Raw genomic sequence first — 17956 nt, 5'->3', positions numbered from 1 at the left:
CTTCTTTCAACAGAGCCAAAGCTCACAGAAAATAGAATAGTTCCAGTTGAAAGGGACCTATAGGAATCATCTAAGTTTTCATCTATTCTATGATTACCTCAGGGCTGACCATAAGTCAAGAGATATTATTAAGGCCGCCGCCCAAAAGCCTCTTAAACATTGATGTAATGTGCTTCTCTTTCATCCAAGAGATGGCTGGGAAATACAAAAAAGCTTGTTGGTGCAGAAGTAAGGTTGTGCAAAATCTAACGTTCATCTGGATCCCTCTGAACAGATTAGCTTTGCATGCCACTACTTGACCAGAGCAGATCTAACTGGAAGAGACTGAGCAAGCTGTGAAAAAGGGGGCTGCATCCCCAGCATTAAGACCAGATGGTTGTTACATGGAAAACAGGTGTGATCTGTCACTGGAAAGGAAAAAAGGAAAAAAGACATGTGGAGCAAACCTGACTTTCTCATATACACTTCCATCCATTTACAGTAAAACTCACTCATAATGACAACATGATTTTGACCATCATTTTATGTTGCAGGATTAATCAAATAATATATATCATCTACAAAAATAGTCCCCAAGTTTTCACTTTTTATTTTTGTTTAGTAATAGGGTGTGCGACTACAAATATTTTGAAAGTCTATATAACACATTTGGAATTATACCAACAAAATTAATAGTAGTATAGGAGCAGTCCTAGGGACAGCAGGATACGTGGCGAAAGTTCTAAGTCTGTATTCACCACACAGCCTTTTTTTGGATATTTTGCAGAATTTAAATCATAAACAGATGTTTGTGGAAAGAAACTGTCTCCTCTTTCTTACATACAATGTATTAATCACTCTAAAATAAGACCATAAAGATAGTATCTTGCTGAGTCCTTTGTACTTAGCAATGTTACTAAATACTTAATTTACATCCCATTTGGGACAAAGCTTAAGAAGCAGAATTTGAGATGCTTCAGGGACCTACAAAAACGGTTATAAAAACTATTTAAATATTTTTTATTTTTAGTGGGGAGAGTGATAGCAAGGAAGTATTAATGAAGCAGAAAAGCAGCAGTTGTTGCTTATCATCTGTTTATCTCTTAATAAGAGAAGGGTGGGAACTGTGGTGTGCTATGACAGAACTAAGCAAGGAGCCAAGGACGTGGGACATACAGCAGCCAGCCAGAGCACGACAGAGACAGCAGGAGATCATGAAACAAAGTAATTAAAAAACCTAAACCAATGTATTTAGAAAACCTGACTTGGAACTGCAAATCAGCAACCCAGGAGCATATAAAAGGGAGAACAGCTGTGACATAGAAGGATTAGAGATAATTATAGGTGGGAACAAAAATGGCTAAGCACACAGTTAGAATTAGGACAAAAAACAAACCTATCCAGAGAAAAGTGGGGTTCATTTTCTCATTTACCAGTGAGGTAGGGTGCTCCCCTGTTAAGCCAAAAGCCTCCAAGACACATCACACCAGACAAGGTTATTGTCTGTAAAAGCTTCTAACCCTGCCTCACCAAGGAAGGAAAAGAAATCAAGCAGACCACAAATAATTGTGTCATGACATTCAAAGCCTAACTAAGGTCTATACCATATTAGGGGAAAAAAAAGTCATTCTGACATCAACTGGTCTATCAGAGCTGCTTGAATCCACAAAATCTGGCAAATTACTTTTTTACTCTGGTTTTGGTTTGGGGGGCATTTTTTGGATGCCTTCACTATCCTTAGTCCACAGCATCACTGGGATAGAAGTTGCAGTACTTTAGTGGTGGTGTAGTTCCCTCACTCATCATGGTCCTTGCAGCCAGGAACCTCAGTTTAGAGCTGAAAATATATAACCCACTGGTGGTCGCACACGGCACACACAAGAGGAAAGCATACAAAAAGAAGATACCAGAATTTTCCCAGCAGAGGACCGTGTCTTCTTACATCATCCTTCTGAGGATACAGAAGTCATACCTGCATTAAAAGTTTCAAGCTGACGCCTCTGAGAAGCAGAACACTGGACTTTATTGACTAATAGCTAAGTAAGAAAAAGCAAATGTTAACCTTACTAAAATGAAAGAATTCAGTTTCCTGTAAATGTGACATTTATGCAAAGTCTTCAACCACAGGCACAGTCTGAATCCCAGTGTCAGGTGCTGCAAGTGAAGAGTGTCCCTAGCACAGATGGTAGTTAAGGCTTCAATTACTATAAACTGCATAACATTTCATAATGATAGAAGCAATCTAAGCCAGGTCTATTATGGTACCATCAGTGCTGCTCAGAACTTCAAAATTAGTTCATAGCATGCTTTTGCTTTATGACTGACAGATGAGTAGCACACTAGAATTTTTTTCCTGCATCCTACTTCTACCAAAAGTTAGTCTCTTCTATTTTAAAAGAATTATACTACCAAATATTGAGCAAAATTAAAACATTTTCTTTTCTAATGAAAATCACTACAATATAAAAGGAACGCCTTTCCATTCTAGCCATTCTTATCTAAAGGAGATACTTATTATTGCTTGTACTATACATCCACATTTGACTTCTAAAACTGAACACAGGAGTGGAGTTTGATGCCTTTTTTGAAAAACTTTTTTTTCTTTGTAAAGAAGCAGAAGTTAGCCTTGGCCATTTCTTTTAGAATGATTCAACTGCTTCAATGACACTTCTGTAACCCAGGGGAAGAAAAGCAATGAAAAAAACTTCAACATCCTGGGCAGTTTAGTTAATATTCATTTTTCACTTTTAGGTTTTACCTTACAGAACTGAGCATTTGTTTAGAATTCTCTTCTCTGATTTTATATTTATAACTTTGCTTAGTTTATGTCAGTGCAGATCAATTGCATACCTGCAACCCCACTAAAACATCTACATGCAAAACAATCATTTCAAATGCTCAGGCACAGAACATTACTTAAAACCTCCAACAGAAATATTGCTGTGGTAATCAGCCAAAAAAGTTACTTAGGTGAATTTTCCCATTTTTTCCAATCACAGCAGGATTTCTAACACAGAAAGAAGGCAAGACAACAGAATGAGATGAAATTTGAAAACTGTGGCAGCATTTATTCAAGCTGAAACTAGTTTAGTGGTTTTCTTTGGAGCACAGACTATGTTCTTTGTCAAAAATCTCTTTTGTCCCACCTTCTATTAAGTGGTTCTTTGACAATACCTCTGCTCTGTGAGCCAAAACTGCTGCCAACAAGCCTCAACTAACACTATAGCTCTGTTCACCTCTTCAACTGTTTATATTCATATTAGCTCCTTGCTCTTGACCATCTGACCTCCTGCTCCCAAACACAGAGAACAAAAATTTGGTTTAGCACCTTATGCTGTCCTATGTACCTAGAGTTGTATGAAACACCCACTTCCTTGCCTTCTGAAAACTTCTGAAGTTTGCTCCATAGCATGGTTTTATACCAATAGGTGCAATTACAAAATATCAGAATTATGGAGTTTTTAATACAACCAAAAGCCAGAGAAGTAGAACAATGGCTACCAGACATCATCAGAGCAGCTCTGCCTGTAGAGCTCAAAGGAGAAGGCATTTGGGATTGAAGCACAGCAGTGCCAGCTCTTAATGTCCAGAGACTAATTCTTAGCAGCCTCCTGCCCAGCTGGAGGTGTCTGTTAATGCAATAGAGTAGCACAGCTGCAAGAGGCTGAGTATTTCAGGTAGAATGCCACTTAAAAATGCACAGTGGATTCTATACACCGTGATCTCCTCACTGGTTCTGGATTTTTTGCCAACAAGTAACTTAAATGCCTTTAGGCTATGGGCCTGCAGCATTTGAAGGTGGTGCTGCAATTAAGTGAGGATGTGCAGCTGAATTTGACATCAGGATCATACCTAGTACTCCTCACATATATTATTTCAAAAATGGCCACCATGAATTTTAGTTAACAGCTACAGATGAGCAGCTGGTTCCCATTTCAAAATCTGATTTGGAAAATATACAAAAACCAGCTGCACTCAGTTCTCATATCCTGCAAATATAGTTCTTTAAAAATATTTTCCATATATAATTTACAGCTTCTATACTTTTCTGGCAAAGAAAAGAAAACAAGTCCTTAGACTGTGTAGTCTGGCTTAAACTGAAAAATCACTTCTTTTATACAAATTTAGAATAATTACCAAATTTAACAAAGCATTTCTTTTTATCTGTTATGGCATTCCTAAATCAGCTGGTATAAATGTGTAGGATGAATTTTTTAACTAACTGTTTTCCCAGTATAAATTTAGTGGAATCACTGTTGTCCCACAGCTGAAGAAATGTAGTATTCCAGAAGTCAAACATGTGCTCACATCATAATCAATTTTTCAGAACAAAATACCATAATCAAAGAATTTAATAAAAACTTGATACTGTAATAAGATCTCCTGAGGTCTGAACCACTATTTCCTGCCAGAGAAGTGGACTCCATAGGTTTTCAGATGACTCCAGAGCTGCCAAATGCAAAATCTCTAGCAAGAGAGGCTTTCTATTCTGCAGCTACTGAAAAAAGCTAGATTGAGTAATTAATTAATTAATTTTGATGGTGCAGAACCAAAGTGTATGTAAGAAAGTGGACTTAAATATTATTGCTGAATTCGGAGCTTCTCATAGTTGGTTAAAGCATATGAGATATGAGATTACTGTGAGAACTGGAGGATTTCAGAGACTTGCACAAGTGTTTTGTGTTCTTACACATGGGACCACAAATACAGATGACATCTAGGCAAAAAAGGTGGTGATTAAACATATTCAAAGCATCTACACTACCTGAAATTAACACTAGTTAAATTCTTTGTGGCAGCTTATGGCTTATTAAAAGAACACTTTTTTTCTTGCATTTTTTTGTCTTCAGATTTGAAGACTCTTCTATTACTAGTTATTATCATGACAACATTTCAGTTTATCTAACAGACACAAATAAGCTTGCTCATATTCATGTGTTCTGTTGAAGGTAAAATAACTCTTCTACATGTTTTCTAGATCAGAACTCTATCCCAAGAAAGAGCAAAGATCTCAAATATCTATTCCACCAAGATCTTTTAAAATAAGGGGAGAGAAAAAAAAAAAAGGAATTTACTTATAGCAGTAGAAATTTGCCACAAAGAAATTATAATCAAATTAAATTTATACGTCTTTTAAATACATATTTCAGAAATAATCTCTTCTATCATTCTGTGATTCTAGAAAGGAGGTTTTACTTTTTCTAACAGTACTTAACTCCATTTCTATTAAATTCTGCATAGCTCATTTTGAACAATCCCTGCCAGCAATCTCTTTCCAGTAGCCACTTCGGCTTAATACAGATCAGCAAGTACATGAACAATTAATTTTGATGATAAAATCCACCAAATCCTAAAATATAGTTCACTAATTATTCTCTCATTGTTTTAAAAGTATAATGTTTGAAATGGAAACCAGCTTTCTGGTTTTGTATGAAGTTAGATCCCATTTTTAAAAGGAGAAATATCAGTGACATGGTGCCAGAGATAAAATAAAAGAGTAATGACATTTCTTCTGCAGGAGCTAATGCAGAGAGAGCAGTAGAAATTCTTCCCACCCCATTATTAGGAAGATCTAAAAAAATAAGGGATTAAGAAAAAAGGATCTTCAAATCACTCATACCCCAGTCTAGTTTTCAAAATGTGTTCCTTTTTTTCCTCTCATATACACTCCCAGTTTACATAAAGATGACCTGCCAGATCACTATTATTTGTTTCTGGGGATACAATCAGCATCCTTTGGAACACCAAAAATATAGTTATTAAAAGAAATTCACTTACAGAATTGCAAAGAACTTTTATGATTTAGCAAATAAACAAAGACATTAGCTACACAGATAACATGATTTATTCAGAAGTTGTTAGCACTGGCAGCACTGTTGAGTGTCTGTGAAGTGTCAGTTAACTGCACTTACATATGGTAGTGGGCCTTGAGTGTCATATTGCATTTTTCAGCCATGGGTAATATTTTTTACAGTGGTTTATAAACACCAGTGATTGCTAATGCAAAAATAAGATGTGCATCTGGAATTTCCAAAAAGGTAAAAAATTCTGCAGATCCCAAATACTGTCTCCTTACCCCTAGATTAAAAAAACAATGAATTGGTGAAATGAATCAATTGTGTGATCTCGCAATTAAGAGCATGAGCCTTTAGCTCCCTTCAATTAAGCAAGCTCTCAGTTTGCTTTATTGGCATGAAATTAGTACAGAGAGACTGCAAGGGATAGAAGTAGAGAGGCAGTTCCCAGCATTCAACTGATAATGTACACAACTCCAGAATTCAGTTCTGGAATGCTTTTGAATCCCTGGGCCAAAACCCTGGTAAAGAGTTCATATGACAAGGCTTGCACAGCTGAAAGACTAACAAGGCCACAACCTCAGCATGCAGTTAAATACTTGCATTTTACAAGTCAGTATTTAAATCCACAATTAAGCACCAAAAGGGAAGTATCCTGATTTTCAGAAGTGCTGTTTGTCCACACTTCAGTACACTATATGGCTACCCAAGGACATATGGATTACTACTAGGATTGTAGGATAAGTAGGGAAGCCAGTGAAGTTTCCATAGTGAAAAAAAGTTGTTGAGTCTAGCAAGTGCCCTGTCTTGCAACAATCTCAAGGAGCATGGATAATTAAATTCTGGGAATATGTTCATTTCCCTTACCTGGGACTATAGTTCTTTGGCTAATGTCACTGTCAATTTTTAATACAGTGATGACAACAGTTAAAAAAAGAAGATGCTTGGGTATATAAAGATCTGAACTTCAGTTCTAGGATATCCTCTGAAGATCCACGGCAATGGATCTATTCTCTCATGATAGATTTTATTTAGAAAGGATACAACTACAATGAAAAACAGTATAAAATGCAGTTATTACAAGTACCTGACACACAAAACAGTGAGCCATGATGGTTTATTGCTAAATCACCCAGTGGCAAAACAAGCCAGTAACAACCAAATGATGAATAGGTTATGGCAGTGATATTATTTAAAGGCTTACTGTTTGTAGGCAACCAGGCAGCAGAGGCAGCCATGGGGATGGGCTGATCCACTGCCATGGATCAGGAAACTCAGCAGCAGCATTTTGGGTGGGATACTCTGAATAAAGCACAGCAGTATTGCTGTCTGGTAGAGGCAAAGGACCAAAGAGACATGAAGCACTGAGGCACTCAAATCCAATTAGCCAGACCATCGGTGACTGAATGTTTTCCTGAGAGCTGATATATAGGTGGAAATACTTCTTGACTTCTAATGGGAAAGACACAGAGCTGGAATAAAAGGGACAGATAAGTTACTGCATTCTGATGTGAACTGAAGCCAAACTTTTGATATTTTACTTTACTAGAGTTTCCAAAGGGGGGGGGGGGGGGAAACCACACACACAAAAAAAAAAAAAAAAAAAAAAAAAAAAAAAAAAAAAAAACCACAACCAACAAAAACCTGCTGCTTCTGACAGCTTGGAAAACTACTGTACTTCCGTAACAACAATATGAAGCTTGTTAAAATATTACACTCATACAAATTATTCAAATAAATCAACATTCACTCCATTTACAATACAGTGCACCAGCTAACTTCTGTTGGGAATGGTGCCCACCATTTGCTGTGGCTATAAAAGATGAAGGAAAGTAACTGAGATTATCCAGGCCTTTTCCATTTGAAAAATCCCTTTCTAAAATAGTTTAGAGAAGAAAAGCCTAGGAACAGCATGTTCTTCACTTCTTGAGTTTTGAATGGCTGCAGCTAGTCTGGGACATAACTGAGCATTATTAGAATATGAATACATCCAATTTGAGCTCCAGATTCAATTTTGGTACAAGAGGCATATTAAAATACTAAAATATTCCCCCCCTTTCTCTATCTTATCTCAAACTCCAAAACAATAGCCTTCCCTCTCAGTACCACGTTTGAGGATTTTGTTCCTTTTTGTTTTATTTAAAGGATGAATGAGGTTTTATTTCTTCAAGGCTCCTCTGCTGATCTTTGCTAAGAATTCCTCTAAGGTCTTGCATCACAAACACTAATAAGTCTCCCTCTGTAAATAAACTTGATGTGATTAGGTTCTGTCTATCCTGCTATGATTTTGCTTCACTGACAGACTCACTTTTCCTTATACTACTTACTGCATCCAAAAAGTCTGCAGAGCATCTATCTGTTTTCCAGCAGCCAGATACAATTTAACCACCAAATGAACCAACAGGAAAGGGAAGAAGAAGGATACAAGGCACTAAATAACAAAACCCAACCAACCAACAAAAACTGCTTGCCTACATTCTGCTTTCTGTGATGTATTTATAAGGATATTCATACTAGGAGTGAATTAGTTAACCTACTCCCCTTTACCTAACAGAACACACAGAAGCAGATGTCTCCTACCAAGTCTTCTTTCCTTCATGTCAGAGTTCCCTGGACCGGGCAACTGAAAGAGTGCCAAATGTGCACACAAGCCTCCCATCTCAAGAAACACAGTACAGTTAGTTTACTTCTCTTTTTCTCCTACACAAGCCGGTGAGGACAATTCCAAGCAGGGTACCCCACTAAGCACCACAGCCTGGGGAAGGGTTCAGGGCTCTTCAACAACCTCCCTAGAGATGGCAGCACCTGTTGACAATTTAAACGTTGCAAGTGGAATCAGTTACAAGTCATCATGGTTAATCAGAAAATTTGAAGATTCTCCTCAGGCAAACCTGAGACTGTAGTCAAGGCAGCCTACAGGCTACTGCTGAAGGTCACACCTTTCTCGTCTCCTGCTGTGTGCAGTGAGAAGATATTTACTGCATGGTGGAAGGAGCAGGTAGTCATAGACCTGAAAAATTGCTTCAAAGGGTCTAAGTTCCATTGAGGAAAAAAATCTGCATAGAGAAAGATCTTCACTAAGTCTGCCATAGGAGGGAGTCATTGCAGCAGCATTTCTTCCGGCACACTTTCTAACAGCCACTTTAGCCTGATCAATATGGGAACACTTAGGCACGATATAAGCCTGGGTCTTGCACCACTGCAGTGCAAAAGAAGACAGAGGCACCAATGCTCTCACAACCTGCGCTTGGACATACTGTCAGAATGCCTGTGTGGTCCAACCACTCCCTTAATGATGCACAGCTATATGCACCTTATAAGTTGACTTCTTGCCAGTACATTCTCTTGCCATAAGTGAGGGCTGTAGGAATTAATTAATTTAGTCACAAATATAACTATATTCTAATGTAATCTGCTAAATGAAAACAGCTATTAAAATATTTTTCTAGTTTTGATTTTGTGGAGATAGTGCTTTTATAGTTGTTCTCAAAGTTAACTAAACCATATTTACCATAAAACACTGCTTTAAAGTTTTACATGAAGTGAAATGAAATACTGCTACCATCTGTGAATAATGTAATCAGGCAAATGAAGAATAATGACTACATCATGGTAATTTAGGATGGAACACAGTGAATTACAATTGTCAGCAGCTTGGTTTATAGCTCACAAACTTGAGAAAAGCACAGCATATAGAAAGAGTGGGGAAGGATTTAATCAAAATATCATTACAGAAGAGAACATAAACGACATATGGCATTACTTTTCAAGGGTCCACCATTATTATTTGTATTTTGAAGTGTAACTGAAAACTTACCATCACACACACAGAGAAAGATAATTTCAGTGATACAGGGCTGCTCATTTGCATCACAAATGCATGGGGTTTAGCTCTTAACAGAGTAATAAATAATTCCATCCAACCCTTTGGGGTTGTGTTAGATAGGCAAGGAAATAATCTATGGAAATTTCACCAGATTCTTTCCATTTTCTAAGTTTCCTATCGGTTCATAGGCCAGAGGTGCAAGTCAGTATTTTCCCTGCCCAGTATAATGACTTCTATTGGGGATGATCTGCAGCAGAAAGCAAGCTGGTAGGATGCTGTTCTTCCCTACTCTGACATTCTTTAGATGGGTTCAGGGTGGAAGTTATCTTTACCAGATTTGTGAAAATGAAATATCCTTTGAAATAGGGGGAAAACTTCCATACTCTTTAAATCTACTTCTTGCACTAGACAAGGAAATTCATGTCCTTGTTATTGAAAAGATGCTTTTTTCCTCTCCTTTCATTTTTTGTTCCATCTCTATTCTACGTAATTTTCCCCTCCAGCATTTCCATAATCTTTTCACTGTTGTACATGAATACCTCTTGGCCACTGATAAATTTCTCTTTGCATCATCACAGTCATGCAGAGAAGAAACAGGAACTGGAATAAAAACACAGAGCTATTTTCTCTGGTTACACAGGAAGCTTTGGTGGATCAATCCCAGCTACCAAAGTGTTGTTTAGCAATCCCTCCTCTCAAAGTTTCCTCTGTAAATACAGATATTTAAGAACAACTTGTCATTTGGAAAAATTTACTTGTCTGTATAAAATGTTTTATGACCCATTTCTCCACAGGGCAGAAACTTAACAAACGTTTCTGAATTCCAGTTGGTATTCTGTTCTTCACTGATGAAGACAACTGTCCATTTTTTTCTCCTGTCATAAAATATTCCTTCCACTTAGAATATTCCTGTTCCTCTAAATTACTCCACTGACACAAAAGAAGAACCACCTGGTAATGCCCAGAGAAATGACAGTATCTGCCCTCAGAGAGGGTACCTGCTGGCATTGATAATAAATAAATAAATAGATAATACATACATATTATCATATCAATATATGATATATTATCATATATCAATATGATATACATATGTAAATAAGTAAAAGCTGTTCACTAGATTTTTGTCATCAGAAATCCAGATACTTCCCACATGTTTCTGCCTCCCCTCATCTGGGAAAAATCATAATGTACTAGTTCCATTCTGCCATGACAGGACACTAGATACTGTACCAAAATCTTTTACTAATGATTAGTGTGAGTTTTGGGTTTGTTGGTTTGGTTTGGGTTTGTTTTTTTTTTAATCCTGACTCTTTCATAAATAATTTTTTTTCATAAGAAGAACATTTTTGGGGTGAATATCAATAGAGGCTGAGAAGAGGAAGGTATTGCAGTTGATGAAAGTATACCTTTTTAAAAAGCGTTTTCCTTATTATCATGCCATTTGCAGTAGAAAGGTGACATTTCAACAAGAAACACTATAAATTATGCTGCATTAGCTTATAAAAATCCAGATTTTCAAAATTTAACAATCAATCCAGATGACATCTAGGAAAATTCCCTGGAAGCCAGTAAAAAGCCTTTACAGAGTGTACCGCCCTGTACTGCTGCCCCCTCCCTTCTTGCTCCCAGGCAATGCTTCTAAAACCTGGCTCTCATTTGTTAGCATTTGGCCTCTCTGGAGAATTATGAAGGTGAAAAAGATCTAAAATAGGTATTTCACATAGCTTTCCAACTTGAAAATATGTGTCATCACCCTGTCTTTAATTCAGACTTATTAAAAATACATGACAGCCTCATGCTTTACAATGCTCATGATTATGTATGTCTTGGAGATGTACTGAAAACACCATGACAGCAGATTTCACCAGAATTTATCTCGCTCCCAGAACTGATTAGCCAGTGCTAAATAAGAAAGCTTCTTTTGGAGCACCATGGCAATAACTTTACAATAAATATGATTAACATAAAATGTAACAGACCAAACACGCATCTAAGATTAGCAAAGCAATATTTGCTCAGTCAAACAGCCAGCAGAAAGCCAAGAAAAGTGAAAAGAGGAAAAACATAATAGAAACTTTCTTAAGGAAGAAATAACTATCATGTAACCAAAGTATACAATTACCTAGATCACCATAATAAAGGGAATCATGACCTGCATGTGCAACAGTCAGACCTGTTAAGCCAGAAATCAGCTGTAGGTGCTGAGTCTGCCAGCGGCACATTAAACACAAATCTGAATTTAGGGAAATGTAAAATTATTGACTTGATTTTGATTTAACTACATCACTTTTCCCTTCACCTTAGTAAATGGGTATCATAATGAATTTAGGTGTCACACTACAGGCAAAACAATTCACAAGTAAACCACGTAAAGTTGGAATTTCAATTTTTAAATGCTCCACTTCAAACATGAACTTCAACCACTGCTGGCCAAGACAGATTTAGCTGAGAACAAAGTGATCTTTCAGAAGGTCAAGCAAACACAAATTGCTCAAAATTACAGAGCTTTAAAGTAAAAGTTAAATTGCTCAAAATTACAGAGCTTTAAGTAAAAAGTGCATGTCAACCAAACCTTCAAACATTACTGAGATAATCTGCTTGACTCTGATTATTTCCTTTAGTATGAAGAACAGTGGTTCATTTTAAAGAAAGGGCAAGTTAGAGAATTCATTATGTTAGAGATTCTCAAAAAACAGACCACAGAACAATTTCTAGTGTTCTGAACATTCTTTTAGGGAGGTGACTCTATTAGGAAGGTTCATCCACGTTATCTGCAAGGGAATACTCAGCAGAGTAGGAAACATACAACAGGACAGCATCAAACCAGCAACTTCCATAGGAAGATTATGAACAAGGGAGTGGCAGTGGGGATGATGGGGAAGAGTATAGTAGTACATGAAGAAACATGTGTTTCAGGCACAGAAATTAATACTACCCTGGGCCAAGTTTCTTTTGCACAGCAACCAAGGCAGAAAGAACAGAAGTTGTGTATGGCTAGGTAAGGTATCAAATGCAGATGGGGCACATGGCAAGAGTGAGGAGCTGGAAAGTATTTCCAGGTTCCACAGGTTAGCCTCATGTTTGGGAGGCAGATGCAGAAAACACATTCCTCTATGGATCCTGGCAGTTGAGCTATTTTAGATATACATACTGAATGCAGAGCTAGAACTCTAAATATTTTAACAAACAAGGAAAATATGAGTAAATGTGTTATTTGACATGCAAGGAGAATTATTTTCTGCATCACAGTCTAATAATAAATTTAACTACTTTCTGTATAGGAAAAGAGAAGCAGTGAAAGAACTGGCTTGGTGTAGGTCCATACCATGACATTTAAAATTAGAACACTTCAGTGTTTTAAGCTTAGTCCTGTCATGGGTTTGGTGGGGGCAGAGGCAGGGGTTACCAAGTATGATAGCTTCTTTTAGGCTGCTGACATCCATGTATGAAATCACGGAGACAGACAAGATCATGTAAGCACAGCACTAGACCCAGAAAATTATTAGGCAAACATTTAACAATCTAAATCTTGAAAAAGAAGTCTAAAAATTATTTATATTCAGATGAATTTTACTGCTCACATAAGTCATAAAACTGCAATATTGAAGGTAAATAGTTAAGGCAGTTATAAACTCATAAAATACTATGCTCAAAATAAAAATGATCTGGAACCTAACAACTCTGTCATCTTTTCATAAGCTACTGACCTTTATTTCTCTCAAGACCAAGTTCAGTGGAATTCACCCATCAGTAGCACAGATATATCACTTACCTTGCAGTCACAGCTTCCATGAATTCATCAAGAAGATCATCGTAGGCCTGACCTCTAATTCTCTTGTGTCTCAGCCCAATATACAAAGGATCTTTCAGCAATGTCTGTTGAAAAAGAAAAATGTTTGAACTATTACATTAGCAAGTTACAATACTACACTCTTAGTTAATAAGAAGGGGACAAAAATACAGTGTTTGAGGATTAACCCAAGCATATGAAGTACATATCAACTTATCCACCTCTACATTAGGACCAAAGAAACAAAAAGAGATTAAAGAAACACCCTTTTGTATCAAGGAAAAGGGATACCCTAGTCTCAAAGCAAGTGTATAGTTTCCAAGTGAAAATGTAAAGTTTATTCTGGGATGCCAGGTTTCTAAAGTATCTTTTGGAGCTTTAGGTAGTAATTTTCTATTCTTCTTTTTTATCCTGAAAGTGCTCGGACATTTTAAAAGAGCTATTTTCCTTTATTTTATCATCATCTTTCACAAATCTCTCCCATCATTTCAACTGTGTTGATGAGCTGATACTCAAAAAATGTGTTATTTTCTAAAATTTAATATGCCAAAACATACCCTTTTCCTTCCAAACTTAATGGATTATCACTTTAGATTCCAGAATTCATCCTTTCAGCTATCCAGGTTTCATCAGTTGGATACGATTTCTGAATTTGTCTATGCTTAAATCTTGTACTTCTTTCTTTAGCTTTACAATCCATACTTCCCATAAAAACACTAAGCCTGTATCATTCCATGTCTTCACTAGTAGAAGTTCTGATGTATTTCCAAATTATAACTTACAAATTACTAAATTTGTACTTCCCCACAGCAAGTCTCACACTTCCACTGGCTCTCCCAGGAACTCAGATATAAAGACACTCTTTGTTATTATTTCTCACATGTCTCCGAAAACAAGCTAATTTCCCCATTGTATATAGTGTGCAATCCTCCCACACGTTCCCAAACAGTTTGCAGAATAGGTCAGAAGCTTGACTAAACATTTTTTACCCAAAAACAATTTGCAAACTCAACAGGGTGGCAGACATTTTTTGTACATCAGCTTCAACTCGAAAAACATTATGAAGAAAAATACAGACCAACTCGCCTTTCCAAGAGAGAGTCTTCAGAATGCAAAATGAAGAAAAAAGTCTGAAAAGCTTTCTCTGCCTGATCCAGACTGGGAAACAGAAATCTGATTTCTGAATTTTAGAAAAGTGCCTGAAATGCCATCCCAATACGAAACTTAAAATTTTTGGTGGTATTCTGCTTCCTGATGCAGACCTGTAAATAGAGATGTTTATCCCTCCCTCAATTTTCTCCACACTTCACAAAGATGTAAAGAAATAAGATTAGAATGTTTTAAAAAATCAAGCAGGTTTAAAACCTGAATTTTCTTGCTAAATAAAGCTTGCTAAATTAATCACCAATTCAGAAGAAATTGTAATACATTACTTACAGCCATTCAGGAGTTGTTAGTTCAGCTTTTTTGAAGTGAAACACAAATAAAGCTCAAAATTAAAATTACTTTGTAATTGAAGGTGACATCATTACATGGTATTTTATTTATTCCCTTCACCAACACACTTTAGCATTCATGTCTAAGGAGCGTATTTTTTTTTTTCAGAAATAATTTTGCCTGTGTATTCACATTATCCTAAATATTCTAGCAGCAAAATCAAAATAATAATTCTGTAGCAATTCTAGATACTGCAGGAAAAACTGGCAAGATTTTGATCTGTCAAAGTAATTGTCCCTTTTGAATAGTCTTCTAGTTTTGATATAATGACTTCAAACTTTGTAATCAAGTACTATTCCTGAAATTATTTTTGCATTTTCATTTTGAGTATGTCTAGTAATTAAAAAGGACCTCGAGAAAACCTGAAAAATCAAGGATAAATTTATATATCTGGGAGATAAATTCACAGGAAGTGCAAATTAACATTTTAACAACAGGCAATTTTCAGGCAATTTTGGAGATCCCATATGAGTTGTCTCACACTTCCCACCAGATTGAGCACAAGGTTGCAAAGAAGAACTGCCAAGCCTCAGGAGCCTCTGTCAGAAACATCACGGTAGGACTCAGAAACAGCAATCTCATTTCTAAAATTCCATTGCTGCAGTTTTCCATGCCAGCAGGCTTCTGCTACTCCATGTCCTATGCATGGATATCACACGTTCCACTGTCAATTCAGAGTAAATAACTTAATCCCTTTCTAATTTCTCTAATTTTTCTTCCTCAGTTGATTTGCTCTTTTCAAAGAACTTTCACAAGCTTTTTATTAAGCAATGTCTGTTTTCTCATTTTATAAAACAACGCTCAAAATGAAAAAAAAAATTGGTTCTTTTATTTTTAAAATTCTGAAGACATGTTTCTAAAACACTTTGCAGCCAGATGAAATCAGTCATATTCCTTCAAGAAGGCAGTTTAGATGGGCAGTGATTCTGTGAAAGTTCAAGAGAAACAGGCATCACATTACTCTGTTCAAAAAGTGCTAAACCAGCCATGGGTCTGCCTTGAAACATACGTAGGCTCTTACACTCCTTTTGCTACTTCTGCATTTTTCATGTTTGTGAGCATTTAAATCTATAGCCAACACAGAAACTCAGAACTCCAAAGCAGCTCCATTTATAGGACCACTGCTTGAGTTTATTCATCTATCTTTGATGCTGAAATTTAATGTGAAATATTTAAAACAATTATGACACTCTTTCTAGAGTATGTATAAACCTCTAGCCTGGGAAGTCTGACCAGCAGAGACAATTAATTCAGCAACACATCTCTGATGAAAAGCTTGACCAGCTATATACTCAGAGTTCAGAATTCCTTTACAGCTCAGTGCATTCTGCTTAACAAACGTTACAGTTTGACATGAAATAGCCCCAAAAAGTTCCTTTATGGTCCTGTTTGGAAAAACGTATGAAGAAGCCCGTGGCAGACACAAAAGAATGAAACATTCAGCGAGTGAAAAGAACAGTGGTCACGTCTGCGCCCTGAGTGGCAAACCATTGTGAAGCCGCTCGCTTTCCAAAGGCCACTGAAGAATGAATAAGCTGCTTAAGCACATTATCCCCTTATTCAGGTCAACACCATGCAAACCAGGACCGTGATGCTTGTTGTTTTGGTTTTTTTTTTTAGAGGGTTCACACATCTTGAGAGATTAACATTTGCTACCAACTATTTCATGGTTTTCAAAACAGATTACCAAAAAAAAAAGAGTTCCCTCGTATAAACGAGTATGTCAAACTGACATGATGATTAGGTACTTTTCCTCAATGACTTGGGTTTCTTTTGTTACCCAGCTTGTTGTCAAAGCTTAAACTTTGTTTTGTTCTTTTGGAAATCAAATCTCCCTCAAAACATAACTCTCCTTTTTCCAGGTTAGTGGGTTCCACATATCCATACCACATGACACTGAAAAAGTTGATGCCAGCTTATTTTTAGACCTGTTTATTCTAAGACTAAACTAAAAAAGTTCTGAAATATTTAAGTTTACCAATATGGCACATTCAAGCTTTAACAGAAATAGTGTTTTCTAAGAATAAAGGGTTTATTTGAAGTTCTGGTAGTGGAAATATCATATAGATCTATTTAGAATTAGCTGTGCAAAATAACGAGTTCTTTGAAGCACCACTGAATGCATTAAAATTGTAATGACCTTTGGGGATTTTAAGAAAAAGGCAAAACATTTATGCCATCTTACTTAAAGAGATCAGCAAACTATCAAAGTTCAAGCAAGGCTGAGCTGTGCACCTGGCTCTAATTTAGGTACAAAAGCCAAACCAGTGAGAAACAGAAAACTGCACACTTAAATACTTCATCAGTTGAGCACAACACGCTGAAATGTCATTTACTCCCAAACTTGGCACTGAGATGTTTCTTTGGAACAAATATATCCTTTAGTGAACAGCTTCATGGAAAATTGTAGGGGAACATCTGCAAGACCCTGAGACTTTCCGCTGATGGAGTAGAGATAGTTCAGAATTACTCAGTGCTACCTAGACAGTGTTTGGTGTACAGTAATGCTCCAGAGTAGCAGCAAACCCCACGCCTTTAAAATGCCAAAACCCTCCAGCCAAAACCCTGCAATGGGAAACGATTTGCACTAGAGGCACAGTTATAAAGCAAAAAGAGAACTGTATTTGCATGGGACATCTGAAGCTTTGGGACAAAGACATGCCACATGCCAGAAATTAAACACATTTCAGAGCATGATTCGTCTAACAGGGCACACAGTTACTAAGAACACCCGGGGGATGCCACTGCTATTTCAAGTCTTAATATTTTCTTACATTAATACACTCTAAATTCTCGTAACTTTCTTGTCTCAGTTTTAAAAGGCTGGGGATGGGCTGGTGAGCACAGGAAGGTTTCTGTTCTCCAGGAAAGCTGCATATTCCAAACTTTTATTTTTGTTCCGCAAGACTGAAATTTCACTTGATGTGAAACATTCCCAATAAAAACAGTTAGCCTGTTAGAAACATGCCAATGTTTTGGACTTAACTTCAACTGCCATCAATACTCATTACCCAGTAATCAATCTGCATTGATTTACACTTTCAGTTTGTAAGCACTAACATGTTG

The 17956-nt window shown here is 36.8% G+C and overlaps 1 protein-coding gene across 3 annotated transcripts in view; it reads right to left on the bottom strand.

The window, feature by feature from the left end:
* ME1 (malic enzyme 1) overlaps window positions 1-17956 on the bottom strand; it is a 155014-nt gene that overhangs the window by 55551 nt on the left and 81507 nt on the right. For all 3 annotated transcript variants that reach the window (XM_066179615.1, XM_066179617.1, XM_066179616.1), the window contains exon 6: window positions 13376-13479. In XM_066179615.1, coding sequence (XP_066035712.1) covers window positions 13376-13479 — 104 coding nt within the window. The remainder of the gene's footprint in view (window positions 1-13375; window positions 13480-17956) is intronic.

The sequence above is a fragment of the Chamaea fasciata genome, unplaced genomic scaffold (genome assembly GCF_029207755.1).
Source record: "Chamaea fasciata isolate MVZ Bird 193981 ecotype frontalis unplaced genomic scaffold, bChaFas1.0.hap1 SCAF_3, whole genome shotgun sequence".
Classification (NCBI taxonomy): domain Eukaryota; kingdom Metazoa; phylum Chordata; class Aves; order Passeriformes; family Sylviidae; genus Chamaea; species Chamaea fasciata.
Note: the sequence above shows the minus strand (reverse complement) of the source record. Positions and strands in the feature narration are given on the sequence as shown.